The 22,689-nt window shown below is 46.0% G+C and overlaps 1 protein-coding gene across 1 annotated transcript; it reads left to right on the top strand.

Moving 5' to 3' along the window:
• Positions 1–8,402: 8,402 nt before the first annotated feature.
• LOC132583021 (vomeronasal type-2 receptor 26-like) lies at positions 8,403–20,430 on the top strand. The gene is made up of 5 exons (XM_060254688.1): positions 8,403–8,623; positions 9,646–9,836; positions 11,246–11,724; positions 17,818–17,944; positions 19,529–20,430. The coding sequence occupies exons 1-5, from the start codon at positions 8,403–8,405 to the stop codon at positions 20,428–20,430; spliced, it is 1,920 nt and encodes a 639-aa protein (XP_060110671.1).
• Positions 20,431–22,689: the final 2,259 nt, after the last annotated feature.

Below are 22,689 nucleotides of genomic sequence, written 5' to 3' on the forward strand. Positions count from 1 at the left end.
CGGGGAAAGGGCCGTTTATCGCCCTAGCAGGCGCCACCCCCTGGAGGTGGGTGAGTTCCCAGGGATGGGGTCCCAGCCTGGCTCGACGCAGGGCAAGAGAAGCACCCCCGTGGGCGCGTCCCTTGCAGTTGAGGAGGCCTCGGTGGCTCGCTGGGAGGAGAGGCGAGCAGGCACCGCTTCATGGCCAGTTCAAGTTAGTTTCCCACAGTATTTTGTTGAGCTGCTCCCCCCCCCCCTTCATGTGCACGTAGCGGCAATTTTGTTGTGGGGCGGCTTGTTTGTAGGGGTTTGCCCCCCCACCTCCCTCCTTGGAAGTGAATGCCGGGGGGAAGGGGTTTGACAGGGGAGGGGGCTGCACTTTCCGAGGTTGTTTGTCTGGTTGGGGAAATGCACTAGGAGGGGCTGGGTCTCCCCAGCCATGAGAAAGTTCTGAATGTGCTGACCTGGATGGCACAGGCTACTCTGACCTCGTCGAGTCTTGGAGGCTAAGCAGGGTTGGCCCTGGTTGGTGCTTGGATGGGCGACCCCAGGGAGGACCGGGGTCACTGTGAGGAGGCAGGCAGTTGCAAACATCTTCTGTCCATCTTTGCTATCCGTTTCGCCTTCTTCAAGGATGGTGGCTCAGTGGTAGAGCATCTGCTTATAAGCAGAAGGTCCCGAGTCCACTCACAGCGGCTCCAACTAAAATGGGTTCAGGCAAATAGGCGTGGAAGACCTCGGCTTTGTACCCGGCGAGCCGCTGCCAGTCGGGGTGGACAATGCTGACTTTGATGGACTGGGGGTCTGATGCAGTATAAGGCAGCTTTATATGTCTATATGTTACTTTTCTGAGAAGAGGCAAGGAAGGTAACCACGATCAGAATGGTTGGTTTTTTCTCTCAGTATGGGACCTTAGAAGGGGCAAGTTCTTTCCAACAGGAAGCAACCGGCCAAAGGCCCCGTTAATCGCGTTTTCCGGGGCTCTCTGCGCGAGGAGCAGTGAGATGGGTCTGAGACGGGGCAGTCCATTAGGGCAAGTTTGGCGCTTTGGAAAGGGAAGAGGTGTGGTTGGTGCACCTGTACCCCTGTTAGGTGGCCATTGGGCTCCGGGGCGGTCCGCCCCCTCCCATCTTTACTTAGGGTTGGTGGTAATGTCGAGTCTGTTTGCGTTGCATGATGGTAGGGAATTGGACCAATGCCCTAACGAAGAAGAAGAAGAAGAAGAAGAAGAAGAAGAGATTGGATTTATATCCCGCCCTCCACTCAGGGGAGTCTCGGGGTGGCTCACGGTCTCCTTTGCCTTCCTCCACCACGGCAGGCGCCCTGTGGGGTGGGTGGGGCTGGAGAGGGCTCTCACAGCAGCTGCCCTTTCGGGGACGGCCTCTGCCAGAGCTGTGGCTGACCCAGGGCCATGCCGGCGGGTGCGGGTGGAGGAGTGGGGAGTCGGGCCCGGTTCTCCCAGATGGGATTCCACGCACTTAACCACTATACCAAACTGGCTCTCCTAACAGAGTCAGGAGGCCGGGATGAGCAAGGACCCATGCCTGGGAACAATGGCGGGGGCTTGGAAGTGGAGGCCAGTGATATATGGGGCTTTTTCAGAGCTCTGGACGGCATGGTACAATAGGATGTAACATTTCGTAGGAGGGTAGCGATTATTTCGGCTTTATCTGTGTTCCAAATCAATCACATAATTGTGGCTACAGCTGATAGCGCCATCAAATCCCAATTTGGGGATAGGGCTGACAGGGGCATTTGGTACACAGTCTATCGGCTGTCCCTATTACCGCTCATCAGCGAGACGGTCGGCTCAGCCTCAGCCGCGGTTGGACAATTCTCTTCCCAGGGAGGTTTCTCCCCAATAGCTTGCAAATTCAGGCATGAATGCCCGTTAAGCGGCAGCCCCCCCCCCCATTTTCGGCATGCAGCAAAATGTAGCAGAAAAGGGGGGCGTAGCGACCCAGGGGGCTGGGGCAATCTGCTGACACCTAAAAAAGGGTCCCAGTTCCATTCAGCTGAGAGTGCTCGAGTGTTTCCTGGGGGGGTTTCCCCACGGAGACGGATAGGGCTCGATTAGGGGGAGGGGTTTACATCGTGGATCAGAATACCTTTTTAAGGGCATTGGGCACCTCGTGGTGTTCCTAACCTCTGGTCTATTGTAGGGCTTGAACAGGTTGTCCGGTCAAAGAGAGCAAAGGAGGTTTGTAGGGGTGAGTCTTTGGTCCTTTTATGACCCCCCCCCCCCGTTTCTATGTTCACGGGTTTCCCCTCTTGGTTTGGTGCCCAGGCGGGCAGCTGGTGATTATAGGCTTGTGCATCATCATTCTTATCCTTGTGAAGGATCTGTGAAAGATGGAATTCTTGACCACCTGTGTTCAGTTAGGTCCACTTCCTTTGACCAAGCGGTCAAAGCGGTGCAGGTGCGCGAGCTGGTGCATTGATGGCCAACCGCGACAGTAAGTTGTGTTTCGCCTGTTATTAGTACACCCTTAAGACTTTGAGTTTTTGGGGATTTTAATTTAGGGAATTATTACATGGGTTGAGCCCTAGCGCTCTGTTTCCTGCACAGCCTTTGGGAGATTCAGTTCTTATTTTGTAAAGGGCCTGCCCCTTTAGCATACGAACAGACAGAGGGTCTGGCTACATGCTGGACAGTTGAGGTTTGAACTGGACACGGTTCAGCAGGTCATGAGTCCTGGAGGTTGGTACGACAACTTGGGGAGTGGCTCGATGCCACTGAACCTAAACACACGGTGTCGTGGCTGGAGTTATATCAGCCTGTCGGGAGCTCAATTTTGTTTGTGGAGCGGTGGCACCGGGGAGAGCATGTTTGTGGCATCTTTGTGAAGCCATGTGGTCCCTCCGGTCCCCCCCCCATCATGGTGCGCATTAACGAACGGTTTGCGCAGCGATTGGAGGTATGGGATGCTTTCCTGGAGTTGTTTGATGGTGTTTTGTTTGGCGCGAGGACATGAGAGTAGCAGGCTATCATTCAGATATCCACAGATTCGGCCGGGTCGTCCGGTTTCGGGATTCTTTTTCATTGAATGTGTTTTTGGATAAGGCGACCTCTTGGTTGTAACGGGGCGGTGGACGCCCTGTCTAGATGATGGATGAGCGTTTCACCTGCTGACCTCGGAGGTAGACCTTCGGCCGGAACAAATGCGCAAGGACCTGCGACAGCGTGGTAGGACGTAGCGGTAGGGCAATTATGTTGTGTTGCCCCCGAGCACACGGAAAGTGTATGAGTGTTGCTCGACAATTAGGAGGTGTAGATATATGCTGCTTTGGGGGACAGCCGGCCCATTCTGCGGTTGCATGGATGCAGTTCTGTGTGCAGCTGAAAGATACGGGTTTAAGGGTTAAGTCTATTCGTGTGCAGTAGGCCGCCTTTGCTGCTGTAGCAAGGCGCTGGGCTTTCCAGCTGCAGTTGTGGTTTTAGAGTATGATGCTAGAAGGTCGGTCGCGTGAGCCGGGTGTGCGGGAGGACGCCCGGCATCCCATCTCGCTGCCATACGAGCGAGATGGGGGCCGCGTTTTGCCTGATGTGCGCGGCTCTGACTAGGAGATGGCACTATTCATGCAGACGCACTGACACCTTTTCGGCACCCTTCGGGTGGGTGAACCGATGTGGCTGTCACAGAATGATCAGTCGGATAGGGCGTTGTAGCATAGCGACGTCAAATTTATGGTTGAGAAGAGGGGCTGCAGGTATGGCGACCCAAACGGTTTTGTGGTGTAGTGGCACTTGTATCGCTATCTGTGCAGGGGCCGGTTGTGCGGGCAGGTGTTCAGCATTATGAGGCAGTGAGGGGGAGTGTCCAGGGACCCATGTGGGGCCATAAGGAGCCCCCCCTCACTAAGTATCAATTTCGGGCAGTTTCGGCCCTGGGCAAGCGGGGATGGATTGGGTTCAAGTCCGGCAACCATTCCTCGAACCGCTTCAGCAATGGGCTATACAGGTCCGACCATTTAAGGGTGGGCCGCTGGTGTTAGCAGCTTTCCATGCTTATATAAGCCCATGGGTGCCTCTATGGAGGTGTCGGGAAGGCTGTTAGTTTTAAGTTTGTTCAGTTGGTTTGACTGTTTTCATTCCAGCTGCTGTGTCTTGCCAAGGGAGGCGTGTACTCGCTGGCGGGCATGGTAAGATATTATGGGCGGCCCACTATGCAAGGAGATCACCAGTCAGCACCCTGCGGGGCTGAGTGAGTGGGCTGAAGTGGTAGGGCATGGGCACCGAGGGCTAAGGTGGCCAAGGTCCCTGCTGTTGTTGTTTTCCAGGTGGGCCGGTCCCCCATACCATTATTGCATTTGCCTTGGGGGAATGACCGGGACTGGGTAAGGGAAGGCCCTTTCATTGCAGGCGGTAGCGGAGCTCCGGGCCATCGTGCGGGGGTGGCCTGGAGTCCGACTACTCTGGTCCGCCATTATATCGAGAAGAGTCTGGCTGGCTGCTTGTGACCTGGGTTGGGTCGAGCGGGGCAGATGGAAAGCTAATCTGGCCCTGCGGTGGCCTTTGCTGAGGGTCTGGGTACCTTCTTTCTTCATCATTCACCTTGGTGGGAATGATTGGGGCGGTGCAGGGGAAGGCCCCTTTCATTAGAGGCGGTGGTGGAGCCCTGGGTCATTGTGCAGGGGGGGCCTGGAGTCCATCTAATTTGGTCCGCTATCCTATCGCGAAGAGTCTGGCTGGCTGCTCGGGACCCGGTTGGGTCGAGTGGGCCCGACGGATGGCTAATCTGGCCCTGTGGTGGCCTTGGCAGATGGTCTGGGTACCTTCCTTCTTCATTTAATTAGGGGGGACATGGGGGAGCAGTACTGGCCAGATGTGATTCATCTGCTGATGTGGGTAATCGGGCCTTCTTCCACGACATTCGGCAGGGGCTCGGGTGGCCTTGGCTGCTCGTTGGGGCGCTAATGCCTAAGCAGAGGCTTGGCATTGGCTGTGGCAGAAGGAGCAAGGGGTTTATACCTTGCAGGTGAGCACCCAGGCATCTGCACCTGTTAGTGCAGTCGATACACAGGAGTGGCAGATGGGCTTTATGGCTCAATGCTGTATAATGCGGATCGTAGTCATGCCTCCTCCTAAATTCGCCTCCTTCTGGGTATCGGGGCAGAAGTTTAGGGGAGGGGTTTTGGCCTGGCCGGCCCGGCATTAGCCATAGTCTTATGGCTCGTGCTGGGGGCAGGGTGACTCACCCTTTGTGGGACTTGGCGGGGTCTGAGGAGGACCCCAGGGCTTGTCCTACTGCATGTTGCCCTTGCCGTGTTTGTCGTGTTAATTCAATAAAGTGGCCCATTTCCCAATATTATGTGTCAGCCTCTTTATTCCGACTGGGGGGGCAATGTGCTATACTTGAGGAAACCTTTGAAAAGGGTGGGGAGGCTACCTTTAGTGAAGAATAAAGCAGCCACTGGTCAGCAAACAATGTTAGGATGTTATGAACCCAGTTTTAAAAAAATTACATTGGTTTCAATCTGCCCCTGAGTCCAATTCAGTGTTGGTGTTAACCTCTAAAGCCCTACATGGCTTGTAATTGGGATCTCTTCTTCTGTACATTCCTGCCAAGGAACTGAGTTCACAGGGAATGGCCGCGTTAGCTGTCCCATTGATCCAGTTTCTTTGTCTGATGGGTAATGAGTGAGGGTTGTTCAGCGGCAGCCCCATTGTTACTCAAAATGGCCTGATATTTAGTTGATGGGGAAAATTAGCTAGCAAAAGGTGGGTAACTTGGGATATCCACCTTAGTATACAGGGATCCTTTCCCTCAGAGCATTCTGAAATAAACCAGACTGATGTTCAACTAATAGCGTTTTTATTGAGAACTAATAGTATAAGCAAAAGCATACACACACAAAGTACACTTGAAAATCACACACACTAACTCAGAGGAAAATAAAGGTAGTAGCAGGAAATGCTGGTGAGGGAAGGCAATATATACCAGTCTCGTATATTCATAGAAGAGAAAGCAGTCAGCATTTGGGGGCAACAGTGGGATGGCTTCTAGTGCCTTGGCCATACTGGTGGACCTCCTGATAGCACCCGGGTGTTTTTACCGCTGTGTGACAGTGTGTTGGACTGGATGGGCCATTGGCCTGGTCCAACATGACTTCTCGTATGTTCTTATATAGATGTCAGGAACACACACACACTGTAATGGGGGCAGTGTGCTTGTATTTATATCCAAAAATGATATCTAAGGGTATGCTGATGTGTTTGCATCAAAAGAACTATAGTCTTGATGTGTTTATAGGAACTTTTTCAAAGACAGAAGTCATGCCAAATGGTTCTCTCCGAACAGAGATATCAAAAAAACTGAGAGGAGTTGGATTGTTTTCCCAGAGATGTTTTACACTTTTAATGATACTCGTGCACAGAATGGGGAGATATTATCAGGTATTAAAAAGGTAAAGGTGCAAGCACCAGTCGTTTCCAACTCTGGGGTGACGTTGCTTTCACAACATTTTTACGGCAGACTTTTTACGGGGTGGTTTGCCATTGCCTTCCCCAGTCATCTACACTTCCCCCCCAGCAAGCTGGGGACTCATTTTACCGACCTCGGAAGGATGGAAGGGTGAGTCGACCTGAGCTGGCTACCTGAAACTAACTTCCGCCAGGATCGAACTCAGGTCTTGAGCAGAGAGTTGAGACTGCAGTACTGCAGCTTTACTACTCTGCGCCAAGGGGCTCTTACGCTAAACAATGATAAGCATATTAATGGAAGCAGTTTTGGGGATGAAAGAGGTTAATGCAAAACAAGGCAGTGTTTTTCCCAAGAAATCCATCATTATTTCATTTGGGAGGGAGACAAAATGCCTTGCAAATCAGCCTTTTGAATCACTTCCAAATAGTTTCCCAAACTGGTATTCTGAGTAGCATTCAAGGGTCACCTTCAGGCCAAGAAGCGTCAGGTATAATGTGATTATCTATTTGTAGTGATTTTATGTGAAGAGAGTATGGGCTTCTTCTCTTCTGGATGTCAGCTACTCAGCTGCAGGGTTGAATGTTAATTCCATGATGATGGGACAACCTCCCCAAGGAAGTATACTCAGTCCCTTCCAGGGGTGGAATTCTAGCAGGAGCTCCTTTGCATAAGAGGCCACAACCCCCCCCCCCCTAATGTAGTGAATCCTCCAAGAGCTTACAGGGCTTTTAGTAATGGGCCTCCAAGAGGACTGGATACATCAGGGTGTGTGGCCTAATATGCAAAAGAGCTCCTGCTAGAATTTCACCCCTGGTTCCTTCACTCTCAAACTTTAGGAAGCAACTGATAATGACCGTTCATCGTGAATTTTAATTCAGTATTCTGCCTTCTGTCAATTTTCAACCATGATTTTAATACATGGATCTTATATATGGTATGGATTTTACTATATTTTATTACTATGTACAGTGTAAGCTGCCGCAAGTTTTTATAAGGTAGAAAGGCAGCTAATAAATATGTTATATGAATGTATTTAAAATAAATTTTTAAAGTGCTCCTTCTGTGAGTGGCAGCAATCTCAGTAGACTGAGAGGCGGATGATAGACACATTCAGGAGATATCTAGAGTAGTTCCTCTGATTCATTGCTAGAATCGCCGTTCAATCTGATCTATGATTTGACCAAGTGAGCTAAACATCTCGGGCTCCACAACCCTAATTTTTCTATTGCCTGCTTGAAACCCATGAAGCATTTTTGGCAAACCAGATTGCCTGGTGATCACATTGGTGGACTCCAAGTTCTGCAGGAAAACCTTTTTGGATTTATAAGCAAAGAGTGAGACAACTGGAACAGGAGAAAACTTAGGGGAACAATTGGGATTGGCAATATTTTTCAGCAGGCTTAGTTCAATGTATTCAGAATCTTACATCATATCCCCTAATGGATCTATGGCAAAGATCTTCTTGTTCTGCACATACAGAAAGTTTTGCATTGGATCCACTACCAAAGTCACAGGTTCATTTTCTTCAGATTTGGTCATCATAGCACTTTTGAATCTGTCTCCCTTTGTTTGCATTAAGGTGCATAACAAACTTTTGTTCAAAGCAGTCAAATCTCGAACCTGTCTGGTGCCAAACTTTCTAAAGTTACTGCTGCAAGAAGTAATTATTTCCCGCTGGAATTGACCAAATCACTGTGATTTGATCTCTGTTCCAAAGCTCTTTTGGCCTTTGAGACCATTCTAGAAATAGAAATAACGTCGAAATAGTTACAAAACCATCAAGCTATCGATTCTTCAGGTGTTGCCTTCCCAAGACAGATTTGTGATCAGAACATATTTGCTCTGAACAGGCATGGGCTTTTGTTGCTGAAATCTTCATCACGGAAAATCAGTTTCTTTCCAGAAAGGAAATCTGGAGACTCAACCGTGCTTCATAGAAGCCTCTTGAAGGAAAGCTGAGTCTGAGAAGGCACAAGAAGGATTTTCATTCCTGGCAGGATGATGGAAGTAGTGGTGGTGGTCGTGCTGCTGCTTTTACCTTCAACTGCATGCAAAGCAGAGCCCACCAAGTGTGGCATGAAGGATGCACTCCCTCTACCTCTTGAATGGTTCCAGCTGGGAGATCTCCTCATTGGTGAAATTGCTTCTCATTTATTTTACCATGTGCATGAAATAGACTTCAGTCAACATCCAGCTCAGGAGTTATACAGGAATCCATAGTAAGGAATCATTAGGTACCTCTTGAGAACTTGCCTAACCCTGCATTTTAATACAAGTTGATGGAAGGATATGGATGGTTGAAGGGGGAGGGGGGAGATAGACCCATGTTTGTCCCTCCCCCGCTCTGGGTTCCTCTTTTCCAATCACATTTAGAATCTTATTGACTGAGGCTTGTTTGCAATCCATCTGTCGTGTGTGCATCCAGAAAGAAGACTTTCCTGAGCTAGAGGGGAAGCAGACAGCATTAAGACATTAGTGGCTTTTATGCATGGCAGAGACTCAGAGTCAGTGATAACAAGCTCTTTTCATAAGAGTGACATAGTATCAGGTCACATTACAAGACTGGCGTTGGGGCCCACGGGCCAAACTTATGTACATCTCTGGGTTCCCGTGCAAGCATATTATTGGGTCATTCAAACCGGTGGGGGCTTGTGATTGGTCCTGGGCTGCAGGGATTTGAATCCTGCAGCCCTTTGTTGCCAAGTCCCCAAGCTCAGTCCGTATGGCTCCAATGAGCCAGGCGGAAACATCCGAAGTCTTCCCTTGAGTCCACATACATAACAGACATCCTCCAAACTTTGATAGGCAGAGGATAGGCAGAGGATGTTTGTAGCACCCTCTACATTTGAATCACTGCACAAGTAACTCTCTGCTAACTCTACATTCTGTGCTGTCTTGGGGAGGGTGCTTTCATTTAGTCACCACAGCCTCGCCCAACCAAAAGTGGAACTGTTCTTTGGGTCATAGTGAAGTAGGACAAGAGTTTATATTTTTTTTTACATAGAGCAGTGAGATGAAAAGATATCTCAGAAAGCATTGTTATTGAATTGCCAGGCTTTGTGATCTACCATCTTCTAATTGTTAGACGTCTGTGTGGTAGCACACCCAGCCAAACTGACATGCTCACATTCAAACTCCAGCACAATTTCTTGTTCCAGTGCGTGACAAAACACTCATCTCTCGAGCTTTTTTCCTTCTCCTGTTGACATCGTTGTTTTTCGTATCTCCACATCTCTTATAGTACAATTACAAAATCCTACCAACATGTCCTGGCTCTGGTGTTTGCTATATCAGAGATCAACAAAAATCCCACATTCTTGCCCAATGTCACTCTTGGGTTCCACAGCTATGACAGCTGCTTTGATAAGGAGACCGCCCTCAGGTTGCTCTTTAACGTGCATCGATATTTACCTAACTTTGAATGTGATGCCCGTAAAAACCTAATTGCTGTCCTTGGGAGATTTAGCTTTGATACCTCCTTCCACAAGTCAGGCATACTCAGTCTCTACAAGATTCCACAGGTAATGTTAGATTGTATATATTTTAAATTGGTCTTTTACTGTTTTTACTGTTGACTGTCTTTACGATGTAACCTGTCCTGAGCTTGTTCTACGGCGGGCTAAAAATCAAATCAAATAAATAAGACCTATGATTAGAAGAAGTGATGTAACCAATTATTATTTGGTGTAGTGGTTGAGTGCACAGACTCTTATCTGGGAGAACCGGGCTTGAATCCCCACTCATACACTTGCACCTGCTGGAATGGCCTTGGGTTAGCCATAGCTCTCGCAGGAGTTGTCCTTGAAAAGGCAGCTGCTGTGAAAGCCCTCTCCAGACCCACTCACCTCACAGTGGGGAGAAGATATTGAAGATTGTAAGTCGCTCTGAGTCTCTGATTCAGAGAGAAGTGTGGGGTATAAATCTGCAATTTTTCTTCTTTTCTGGGAGTTTTATGGGATGTAAAAGAAGATGGGGGGGGGTGAATGTCAGTAAAAACGAATGCAAAGAAACTTGTTTCACTCAAGGGAGGAGAAGAATAAGGATGATATAATGAGGAAGTACTGAGGATAAGCAATAAAACATCTGCTTTGCTGATAAAGTGGCAGCCTCAGTCTCTGGCATCCTCAGTTAAAGTTATGCTTTAGGTGATCTGACAAACCCTTAACATAAATGCCTGGAGAGCCACTGCCAACCAAATAGGCATTATTGACCATTAGACCAGTTCTTGACTCATTATAAGGCGACACAACACATTCAAGTGAAAATATGAGATGCTTTTAAAACTTGGATTTTCAACAAATCACCCTAGGTCTCCACCACCTGTGATGAACCAATGAGAACAATGTTTCAACTCTTGCCAGATCTACCGTTTCCTTCATGAACTATTCCGATAAAACAAGACACTTGCAGTCAACCAGTTCTTTTAACACATCTAATATATATTTACAATTCCTTTCAGCTGACGTATGGCTCACTTGCCCCAGAAGAGAGGGATGCAAACCAGTCCCCTTCCTTTTACCACATGGTTCCGAATGAAGCTCATCTGAATCGCGGGATCATCCGGTTACTTCTCCATTTCCAGTGGAACTGGGTTGCCCTTCTTGCTGGGGATGATGACCAGGGAGAGCATTTCTTGAAGGCCCTGGAGCCACTGCTTTCCCAAAATGGCATCTGCTCAGCTTTGAGACTGAAAATTCCCACCCAACACAATTGGAACTATTTGGATAATCTCACTGATAAGTTTTTAAATGTATATCTACCTTTTAGAGACTGCAAAGCCAACACATTTATCCTCTATGGAGACTCAGCGGTCCTTTTGGGACTCACTCTTCTATTTCTAGGCAATCCCAGTTATAAGGAAGATGCATCATTGAGAAAAGTGTGGATTATGACACCACAAATTGATTTTTCACTGACAAGTCTTCAGAGGGAATGGGATTTTGAGTTCTTCTACGGAACCATTTCCTTCACATTTCACTCAAATGAACCTCCTGGCTTCCAGAACTTTCTTCAAGATGTAAAGCCCTTTGAGAAACAAGAGAATGGTTTTCTCAAGGTTTTCTGGGAGCAGGCATTTGACTGTTTCTATCCCAATCCCCAGGAGCCAATGGCCATCAGTGAAACCTGTACTGGGGAGGAGAGGTTGGAGAGTCTTCCTAGTTCCCTTTTTGAAATGGGCATGACTGGTCACAGCTACAGCATTTACAATGCTGTCTATGCCATAGCACATGCTGTTCATGCGCTGTACTCATCCCAATTCAATCACAGGGCAATGGACAGTGGTGGAATAATGGAACTTTATGATGTCCAACCTTGGCAGGTACAATTGATCCAAGAAAACGTCTCTTTAGCATGGCAGGTACAATTGATCCAAGAAAATGTCTCTTTAGCATGTCTATGATGGTAGAAAAAGAGCACTTTTCCTGACTGGCCCGATAATAAACACAATATATGGAATCAACTTTTGTGCCTTCTTATTCCTAGTGATAATCAGAAAAGAAAAATAGTCACTTAATATTTCATTTCATTCACTGTAAATGAAAAATTAATAGACTTAGTATTTCTGAAACGATGTGAAGTTATAACATTTGTATTATATCAGCACTCAGACTCCAGTGTTTTGCTTCCTTTTCTGCTTTCAACTAGGTCCACCCTGTTCTACAAGGCATTGCATTTAATAACTCAGCAGGAGAAAGAGTCTCTTTTAATGATAAATGGGATATGGGAGATGGATTTGATATAACAAACGTGGTCACATTCCCAAACAAGTCATTCCACAGGGTAAAAATTGGACAGATAAATCCCAATGCAGCTGAAGGAGAAAAATTCATCATTCATGAGAATATGATTGTATGGCAAACCATTTTTAATGAGGTATATATTTCTGTTTTCTAAGGTCCTTCTCCACTCTCTGGCTTGTTAACTGAGGGCCATGTTTTGTTTTGTTCTGATTTGCCTATCATGGTTTTTTTCTTGACTGATTCATCTCATTCTTCAGGACAAGCCAGGGTCTACGCTGAATCACTTCAGAGAGATCTTTAAATTCAAAAATATTTGTACATTTTAGAACATTTGAAACCAACAACAGGTTTTCCAGGTATGTGTGATGGTGAAAAAAATGTTACCTTTGGCAGATTAATATGCATTCATGAAAAAAACACTCCTCTCTGGGAGTCGTGGGTGGTGTAGTCATTTTGTAGTTTCTGTAACCCAAATATTCCTGATCCATCAAAGAAATGAAATTGTAATAATATTATCATTGATAAAAATGTGCTTTAAGAACATAAGAGAAGCCATGTTGGATCAGGCCAATGGCCCATCCTGTCCAACTCTCTGTGTCACACAGTGGCCAAAAATTATATTTATATATATATATATATATATATATATATATATATATATATATATATATATATATATATATATATATATATATATACACACACACACACACACACATATATACACACTGTGGCTAATAGCCACTGATGGATCTCTGCTCCATATTTTTATCTAACCCCCTCTTGAAGCTGGCTATGCTTGTAGCTGCTACCACCTCCTGTGGCAGTGAATTCCACATGTTAATCACCCTTTGGGTGAAGAAGTACCTCTTTTTATCCGTTCTAACCCAACTGCTCAGCAATTTCATTGAATGCCCACGAGTTCTTGTATTGTGAGAAAGAAAGAAAAGTACTTCTTTCTCTACCTTCTCCATCCCATGTGTTCTGTCTTGCATTTAAGTCTTGATGTACAACACAGCGAACGCGACAGAGGCGACCAGTGGAAATCCACCTGTACCCGGATGTAGCTCACTAATACGCTCCACCAATCAAGATCTGTGGTGGGAAGTTTAACTGGCCAGGATTGGATCTGGCCAGATGGAGGGTTGTTCCGGGGCATGTATGTAATCGGGACCCGGCCCGCGTTTCCCTCTCTTGTGATGTACTCGCCAATAAAGTATGTTGCCTTCAACACGTCTCGTCACTCAGTACATTACACCATGCATAATCTTGTATACCTCTATCATGTCACCCCGCAGTCAATGTTTCTCCAAGCTAAAAAGCCCCAAGCGTTTTAACCTTTCTTCATAGGGAAAGTGTTCCAAACCTTTAATCATTCTAGTTGCCCTTTTGTGGACTTTTTCCAAAGCTATAATATACTTTTTGAGGTGCGGTGACCAGAATTGCACACAGTATTCCAAATGAAACCGCACCATCGATTTATACAGGGGCATTATGATACTGGCTGATTTGTTTTCAGTTCCCTTCCTAATAATTCCCAGCATGGTGTCGGCCTTTTTTATTGCAATCACACACTGTCTTGACATTTTCAGTGAGTTATCTACCATGACACAAAGATCTCTCTCTTTGTCAGTCTCTGCCAGTTCACACCCCATCAACTTGTATTTGTAGCTAGAATTTTTGACCCCAATGTGCATTACTTTGCACTTGGCCACATTGAACCTCATCTGCCATGTTGACGCCCACTCACTCAGCCTCAACAGATCCCTTTGGAGTGCCTCACAATCCTCTCTGGTTCTAACCACCCTGAATAATTTAGTATTATATGCAAACTCGGCCACTTCACTGCTTACTCTCAACTCCAAATCATTTATGAACAAGTTCAAGAGCATGGGACCCAGTACTGAGCCCTGCTGCAGTCCACTGCTTACTGTCCTCCACTGCAAAGACTCCCCAATTATACTCACTCATTGCTTCCTATTAATTAGCCAGTTTTTGATCCACAAGAGGACCTGTGCTTTTACTCCATGACTCTCAAGCTTACTAAAGAGCCTTTGATGAAGAACTTTATCAAAAGCTTTCTGGAAGTCAAGGTAAACAATATCTATCGGGTCTCCTTTGTCCACATATTTGTTCACCCCCTCAAAGAAATGTAACAGGTTAGTGAGGCAAGATCTTCCCTTACAGAACCCATGCTGAGTCTTCCTCAATAACTCATGTTCATCAATGTGCCTACTCATTCTGTCCTTGATAATGGTTTCTACCAACTTTCCCGGTATTGAAGTCAGACTGACTGGCTTGTAGTTTCCCGTATCTCCTCTGGAACCCTTTTCAAAGATGGGGGTGACATTTGCTACCTTCCAGTCCTCAGGAACGGAGGCAGATTTCAATGAAAGATTACAGATTTTTGTCACAAGATCCACAAGTTCAACTTTGAGTTCTTTCAGAACTCTTGGATGTATGCCATCCGGACCTGGTGACTTATTAGTTTTTAATTCGTCTATCAGTTGTAGGACCTCCTCCCTTGTCACCTCAATCTGACTCAGGTCTTTCAACACCCCTTCCAATATAAGTGGTTCTGGAGTAGGCAAACACTTCTCATCTTTTATAGTGAAGACGGAGGCAAAAAATGCATTCAGCTTCTCAGCCATTTCCCTATTTTCCTTCAGTAATCCTTTTACGCCATGGTCATCCAAGGGCCCCACTGCGTCCCTGGCTGGTTTCCTGCTTCTAATTTGAAGAAATTTTTATTGTTGGTTTTTATGTTTTTTACAATATGCTCCTCATAGTCCCTTTTTGCCTGCCTGATCACAGTCTTGCATTTGATTTGCCACTGCCTGTGTTTCCTTTTATTAATCTCACTTGGACTAGCTTTCCACCGCTTAAAGGAGTCCTTCTTACCTTTTACAGCTTCCATTACTTTGTTTGTTAACTGTGCAGGCCTTCTCTTATACCTGTTTATGCCTTTCCTAACTTGTGGTATATATTTTATCTGAGCTTCTAGGATTGTAGTTTTAAATAGCCTCCATGCTTCCCCAAGGGTTTTGACCGATGCTTCCCCAAGGGTTTTGACCGTATTTACCTTTCCTTTCAGTTTCCTCTTCACATGCCTCCTCATCTCAGAGAATTTACCCCTTTTAAAGTTAAACATGGTTGTGCTGGTCTTTTGGGGCAACTCTGTGGTCGTTTTCGCACTCATCTCCAGCCGGTGCGACCCCCCTATTCACCGCGCAGGATCTGCGCGGATTTCGCACTAAATGCCACGGAGCAGCCTTTGGCGCCGGAAACTCCCGTCGCAAAAGCCGCGCAAACGCCAAACTGCTTTTTGGCGATTTACATTTGAGCAGCTTTTGCGACGGGAGTTTCTGGCACAAAAGGCTGCTCCGCGACATTTAGTGCGAAATCCGCGCAGATCCTGTGCGGTGAAGAGGGGGGTCTCGCCGGCTGGAGGTGAGTGCGAAAACGACCTGTATTTTTACAAATGGTGAAATCAATAACGTTATGGTCACTGCTCCCAAGCGGTGTGATCACTTTTACATCTCTCACCAAGTCTTGGGCATTACTTAGGACCAAATCCAGGATCGCCCCACCCCTGGTAGGTTCAGAGACCATCTGTTCAATAGCACAGTCACTGAGAGCATCTAGAAACTCAATCTCTTTCTCTCAACCAGAACAAGTATTGACCCAATCAATCTGTGGGTAGTTAAAATCACCTATGACAACACAGTTTTTACGTCTAGCCACCATCTTTAAGCCTTCCATCATATTATAGTCATCCTCTATCTTTTGATTTGGTGGGCAATAACAAACTTTCATGGTTAACCCTCTATTTCAACCTAAACCATTTCTAGATGGGAATCTAATTCTTTGACCTCAGTCTTACTGGACCGTATGCCCTCTCTGACATACAGAGTCACCCCACCTCCAACCCTTCCCTCCCTATCCGATATAACTTATATCCAGGAATCACCGTGTACCAATGATTCTCCTCATTCCACCAAGTTTCTGAAATTCCCACAATGTCTGTTTTCTCCCAACACTAAACATTCCAACTCACCAATTTTACTTTGAACACTTGCAGCATTTGTGTGGAAACATCTATAATTTCCCAGGCAAGCTAGGCCCGCCACCTTCCTCCTGCCGCCTCGAGACTCTGGCAGGCAGTCCATTCTGTTTGTCACCATCTCAGTGGACAACTCTGATCCATTATCCGGTAGAAAAGTAACAGCTAACCCTTCATCTCTTTGAGATGAGTCCTCCCGAACCAGAGACATTTCATCTCCTGTCGGCTTAGATTTAGTTTAAAAACTGCTCTGCCACCTTTTTGATTTTAAGCGCCAGCAGCCTGTTTCCATCTAGGGACAAGTGGAGACCATCTCTTTTGTACAGCTCCCGCTTGTTCCAGAAAGCATCCCAGTGCCTAACAAACTTAAACCCTTCCTCCTTACACCATCGTCTCATCCACACATTGAGACTTCTAATTTGTGCCTGTCTCTCCAGCCCTGCACGTGAAACAGGTAGCACTTCTGAGAAGGCTACCTTGGAGGTCCTGGCCTTAAGTCTCCCGCCTAGCAGCCTAAATTTTTCCTCCAGGACCTCACGACTGCATTTCCCCACATTGTTGGTGCCAACATATACCACAACCACTGGCTTCTCCCCAGCACTATCTATCAGCCTATCTAATACACGCGTAATGTCCGCTACCTTCGCACCAGGCAGGCAAGTCATCATACAGTCAGTACGCAGTTTTGTCATCCAGCTGTCTACTTGCCTAAGGATTGAATCACCAACTACCAGGACCCCCCTCTCTCCCTGCCCAGGGATGGTTCCTTGGCATGAAAGGATTCCCGCTCACCAACCGAAAAAGAGGTCCCTTCTGAGGGTGCATCCCCTTATTTTCATCCCAGTGCCCTGTTCCCTCTCGATCCTCATGCTCCCTGGCAACAATGGGACTGCCACGTTCAGAGCGGGGCTCATCTAACACGTCCCCAAGAGTCTTCTCTGAGTGCCTAACTGACCATCTCTGCTTCTCCAGGTCAGTCACCGCAGCCTCAAGGGTACGAACTCGTTCCCTGAGGTCCAGGAGCTCCTTGCATTGAGCACACACTCAAGACTTCTGTCCTGTGGGCAGATAGTCATACATGTGACACAGTGCAAAACACTGGAAAGCCCCCACCCCCCTGCTGGCATTCTACCATCATGATAGCTTTTTAAAAATATATAGTCCCCTTTTAAACCCTGTTTGTTTATGTGGCTCCCCACCTGGAGAGTCTACTTACCTTATTGGGGACACAAGGAATCTGGGTTCCTGGTCCTTACACAGCCACCAGGCTAAGAGCCCTTTAGCTCTTGCTTTTCGGCTCGCGCCAAAGGCTCACACCTCTGGCAATGCACAGCTTAATAATGCAAAGAGGGAGGGGAACAGAGCCACTCCTAATCAATCAGCAACAATCACCTTCAGCCCTTCATATGAACTCAGAAGTTTTCAGCAACTCCCCCAGCAACTAAGCCACAAACCTCACGCTTGTAGCACTTCTCTGCTCTATCAGAGCTTTAATGGGCCTAGACTTAATTGATTATAGATATCACAATGATATGATGATCATAATTGCTTATGTCTTTCTGCATACCTCAACTGTAAAGTCTAACGTTCTCTTCCTAAATTTCTTTAGACATGGCCCCTTTCTCTGTGTAGCGATTACTGCAAACCTGGCTATCGTAAGAAAAAGAGGGAAGGGCAGCCATTTTGCTGCTATGATTGTGTTCCATGCCCAGGAGGGAAGATTTCAATCCAAACAAGTACGTGATTTGACTGTCAAATTTTGATGCAATTGAAATTTTGATGCAATTGATTTCCGCCTCTCTTGGTTTTCGAAAATTCATCCATTAGGCAGTCTAAAGTAATTTCAGATCCAAAACCTTTTCCGAAATAGTTAGAAAAGGATCTAAAGAATGCATTGTGATCAAGGAGGCTGCCTATGTAAAGCCAACATTCCCTTGACTAATTCTTATAGAATATTGAACAAATCACTTAGGACCAAAAAGCACATGGGGAGGGATGGTGGCTCAGTGGTAGAGCATCTGCTTGGTAAGCAGAAGGTCCCAGGTTCAATCCCTGGCATCTCCAAAAAAGGATCCAGGCAAATAGGTGTGAAAAACCTCAGCTTGAGACCCTGGAGAGCCGTGGAAAGTCTGAGTAGACAACACTGACTTTGATGGACCAAGGGTCTGATTCAGTATAAGGCAGCTTCATATGTCCGTATGTCCATATTGCAAGACTGTCTCCCCCACCCTCCCAAGATGATTGCTCCTTCTATGGATATTTTAACAACTTTATGGGTAATCCCATATGACTCAGTAATCCTGTATGATTGCATATATCATGCAGAACTTTAACTGTGAAAAAATGATACTGCAAACTGCCTTTCAAACAAGTCACACAGTGAGCCTCAGAAGTGTCAGAGTCAGCATCATCCAGGGTTTACACAAAACCTTTATTTAAAAAAAAATCTGAGTAGTGGTTTTTAAAAAGTTCATGTTCTGCATTACAATAAGTGTTACAGAATGGTCAAGAAACTGAGCTCCTTTCATCTGGAGTTTCACAAGTTTCCTTTACTTCCATTTTTAAAAACTTCAAATTCGACATTGCTGCATTTTCTGAAGAAACTATAAGGCAGGTCAAGCTTTGTATGAAGGAAGGGTCAATTGAAGAGTGGTCATTTCAAAAACCAGGGCTAAATCTTAGTAATAAAGACATAGGGGAATGAAGGAGGGACGGGGGTGAGTCTATCTCACTCAGTATTATACCTGGGGAGCATACTTGTGTTGCAGTGTTCACTTTGGCACAACTTGGAGGCTGGTATTAGAAAACCAGATCTTATTGTATCTGTATAAAGATCAAATAGCTAAAAATCAATGTAGAAAAACAATGACAACAACTATAATATATGACCACAGCATGATTTAGAATACCATCTGAGTTTTTAGAATACCAGCATTTCAAATCCAATAATGAGTTGAAAAAGGAAAGGTCCCCTGTGCAAGCACCAGTCGTTTCTGACTGGGGTGACGTTGCGTTCACAACATTTTCATGGCAGACTTTTTATGGGGTGGTTTGCCATTGCCTTCCCCAGTCTTTCAAACTCCCCCCCCCCCCAGCAAGCTGGGTACTTATTTTACCGACCTCGGAAGGAAGGAAGGCTGAGTCAACCTTGGGCCGTCTACCTGAACCAGTTTTCGATATGATAGATCTCAGGTCGTGTGCAGAGAGTTCAGATCACAGTACCGCAGTATTGCTGCTTTACCACTCTGTGTTGATATGTCCCTAAAGCTCCCATGTAGCATTTCATACAATGGCCCCTGATAATCTTTTTTTCCCCCCAGACATGGACAATTGCATGAAATGCCACAGTGATCAATATCCAAGCAAAAACAAAGACAGATGCATCGCCAAGACATTAAGCTTCTTGTCTTTTGAAGAACCTTTAGGAATTAGTTTGGCTTCCATAGCTGTCTGTTTTTCCCTCATCACAGCCACAGTGCTAGGAATCTTCATTAAGCACAAAGACACCCCCATCGTCAAAGCCAACAACCGAGAGATCACCTACGTACTTCTCATCGCTCTCCTGCTCTGCTCACTTTCTTCTCTTCTATTCCTTGGCCGACCAAGGAAGGTGACCTGCTTTCTCCGACAGTCTGCTTTCGGCATCATCTTCTCAGTGGCTGTTTCCTGTGTTTTGGCCAAAACCATTACTGTGGTTGTAGCTTTCATGGCCACCAAACCAGGGTCCAGCATGCGGAAGTGGGTGGGGAAATGGCTGGCTAACTCCATCATCCTTTCCTGTTCCCTTGTTCAAGCCAGCATTTCTATGGTGTGGATGGCAACCTCACCACCTTTTCCTGATTTTGACACAGAGTCTCTGACAAAAAGTATCATACTAGAATGTAACGAGGGGTCTGTCACTATGTTTTATATTGTCTTGGGCTACATGGGGCTTCTATCCCTCATCAGCTTGATCGTGGCTTTTCTAGCCAGGAAGTTGCCGGACAGTTTTAATGAAGCCAAGTTCATCACTTTCAGCATGTTGATCTTTTGTAGTGTTTGGGTCTCTTTTGTTCCAACCTATCTGAGCAGCAAAGGGAAATCCATGACAGCCGTGGAGATCTTTTCTATTTTGGTGTCTAGTGCTGGGTTACTAGGCTGTATCTTTTCCCCCAAATGCTATATCATTGTATTGAGATCTGAGCTGAACAGGAAAGAGGCACTAATAAGGAGAAAAAAATAACTAGGCATTGTGATTCCTATTTCCTTCCTTCCTTCCTTCCTTCCTTCCTTCCTTCCTTCCTTCCTTCCTTCCTTCCTTCCTTCCTTCCTTCCTTCCTTCCTTCCTTCCTTCCTTTCTTTCTTTCTTTCTTTCTTTCTTTCTTTCTTTCTTTCTTTCTTTCTTTCTTTCTTTCTTTCTTTCTTTCTTTCTTTCTTTTTTTCTTTCTTCCTTCCTTCCTAACACACAGAAACACACCAGCAAGAGGGCACACTTATAAAAAATAGGAAAGGTAGTGAAGTTTTAAGAAGGGGATTTTTTGCTTTACATTGTCTGATTGATTGATTAAGATTTATTTCCCAACCTACCCCGCAAATAGACTCAGTATGCCTTCTGTTATATCAAACAATTAACCAGTCCATAAAACATTGAATCTACAAAACATTTTTTTCCAAGGAAGAATTTCAATGACTCATTTAAAATACCTAACTGGCAGTTCAGCAGTCAGTTACATTTCAGTGCTCAGTAAGTCCATGCCAGAAAAAGGTGGTGGATCATGTTAGTAACTGTGTAGCTTAGAAGTTACTGCATCTTAGATCATCTACTGTCATCTACTGTCAAAGTGATGAGGTCATGTGACTGTGATCACAGGACAGGCTGATGCAATGCCCGGTAATTGCCTGTAGTCACAGTGAGTCAGCATATTTGCTGATTGGTGGGCTGAGCTATAAAAGTGCTAACTAGCAAGGTTACATTCTCTCTCTGTATTGATGATTGTCTGGCGTAGCACTTTGGAGCTCTGGATTGTAATTATACTGCACTTATCTGTAAATATTTGTAAATACACTGATAGTTTTAGTAGAACCAGTGTGAAGTCTCTTCTTATCTGCGTTACCATTTTTATCAGCCTAATAGTACGCTGCTCTGCTAACACGCACTGTCCGTCAGATCATTCCGATTTAATAACTCAGCTATTACTAGAGACAATAAATGTGAATGATCCATAGAGTAATTGAAGCTGTTGAAGCAATTGACACTGGGGGAGGGGGCATATTCTTTCATGTCTGCTGCCTCAACCTGAATGTCTGGTGAAACAACTCAATTTTATAGACCTTCCGGATCTCATTTGGGAGCATGGTCCACCAGGCCAAGCCAGGGTACTAACCAGTGAAAAGAACAGAAGGGGGGATTTGTCTCAGGAGCCAGACAGGTTATTGTTTCTTGAATTGTACTGTAGAATGTCTGAAATTAGTTTTAAGCATTTCACAAGTTTGGGGGACGCCAGTAAGACTCCACAGAAGAACTTGGGTTGGGAGAAATAGCTAGGTTTTTGTTCAAACTATTTGATATTCTTTTCTCCTGGTGAGCATCTCAGGATCAGTCAAGAAATATGCTGCCCTGGATAAGAACATAAGAGAAGTCCCTTTGGATCAGGCCAATGGCCCATCCAGTCCAACACTCTGTGTCACACAGTGGCCAAAAATCCCCAAGTGCCATCAGGAGGTCCGGCAGTGGGGCCAGGAGTACTAGAAGCCCTCCCACTATGCCCTCCCCCAGTACCAAGAATTATACAGCATCATTGCCCCAGACAGACCTTTCCAAGGATAAGCTGTTTCTAATAGCCACTGAGGGACCTCTGCTCCATATGCGTATCTAATCTCCTCTTGAAGCTGATTGTGCTTGTAGCCACCACCACCTCCCATGGCAGTGAATTCCATGTGTTTTTTTAAGCATGGAGGCACACCATCCACCAGGCTGTCTCTTCTTTTGAGAAAGCACGCATAGCTGGTCTTGAGGACAAAAGGAGATTGAGGAAGAATCGCACTGCTATAGCACCAACCCTAAATCAGACTCTTCCCTGCAGCCACTGTGGCCGGACCTGCCTGTCCCGCATTGGTCTTGTCAGCCACCAGCGAGCCTGCAGCAGACGTGGACTATTGCACCCTTCTTAAATCTTCGTTCGCGAAGCCAAGCCGAGAGAGAGAGAGAGAGGGTTTATTAATTCTATGTGTTAATCACCCTTTGAGTGAAGAAGTACTTTCTTTTATCTGTTTTAACCTGACTGCTCAGCAATTTCATTAAATGTCCACAAGTTCTCGTATTGTGAAAAAGGGAGAACAGTACTTCTTTCTCTCCCTTCTCTATCCCATGCACAATCTTGTAAACCTCTATCATGTCACCCCTCAGTCGACAATTCTCCAAGCTGAAGAGCCCCAAGCATTTTAGCTTTTCTTCATAGAAACGTCTCTCCTCACACGTTCCCCAGAGAGCACTGAGGTCAGA

This window comes from Heteronotia binoei, chromosome 15 (genome assembly GCF_032191835.1).
Source record: "Heteronotia binoei isolate CCM8104 ecotype False Entrance Well chromosome 15, APGP_CSIRO_Hbin_v1, whole genome shotgun sequence".
Lineage (NCBI taxonomy): Eukaryota > Metazoa > Chordata > Lepidosauria > Squamata > Gekkonidae > Heteronotia > Heteronotia binoei.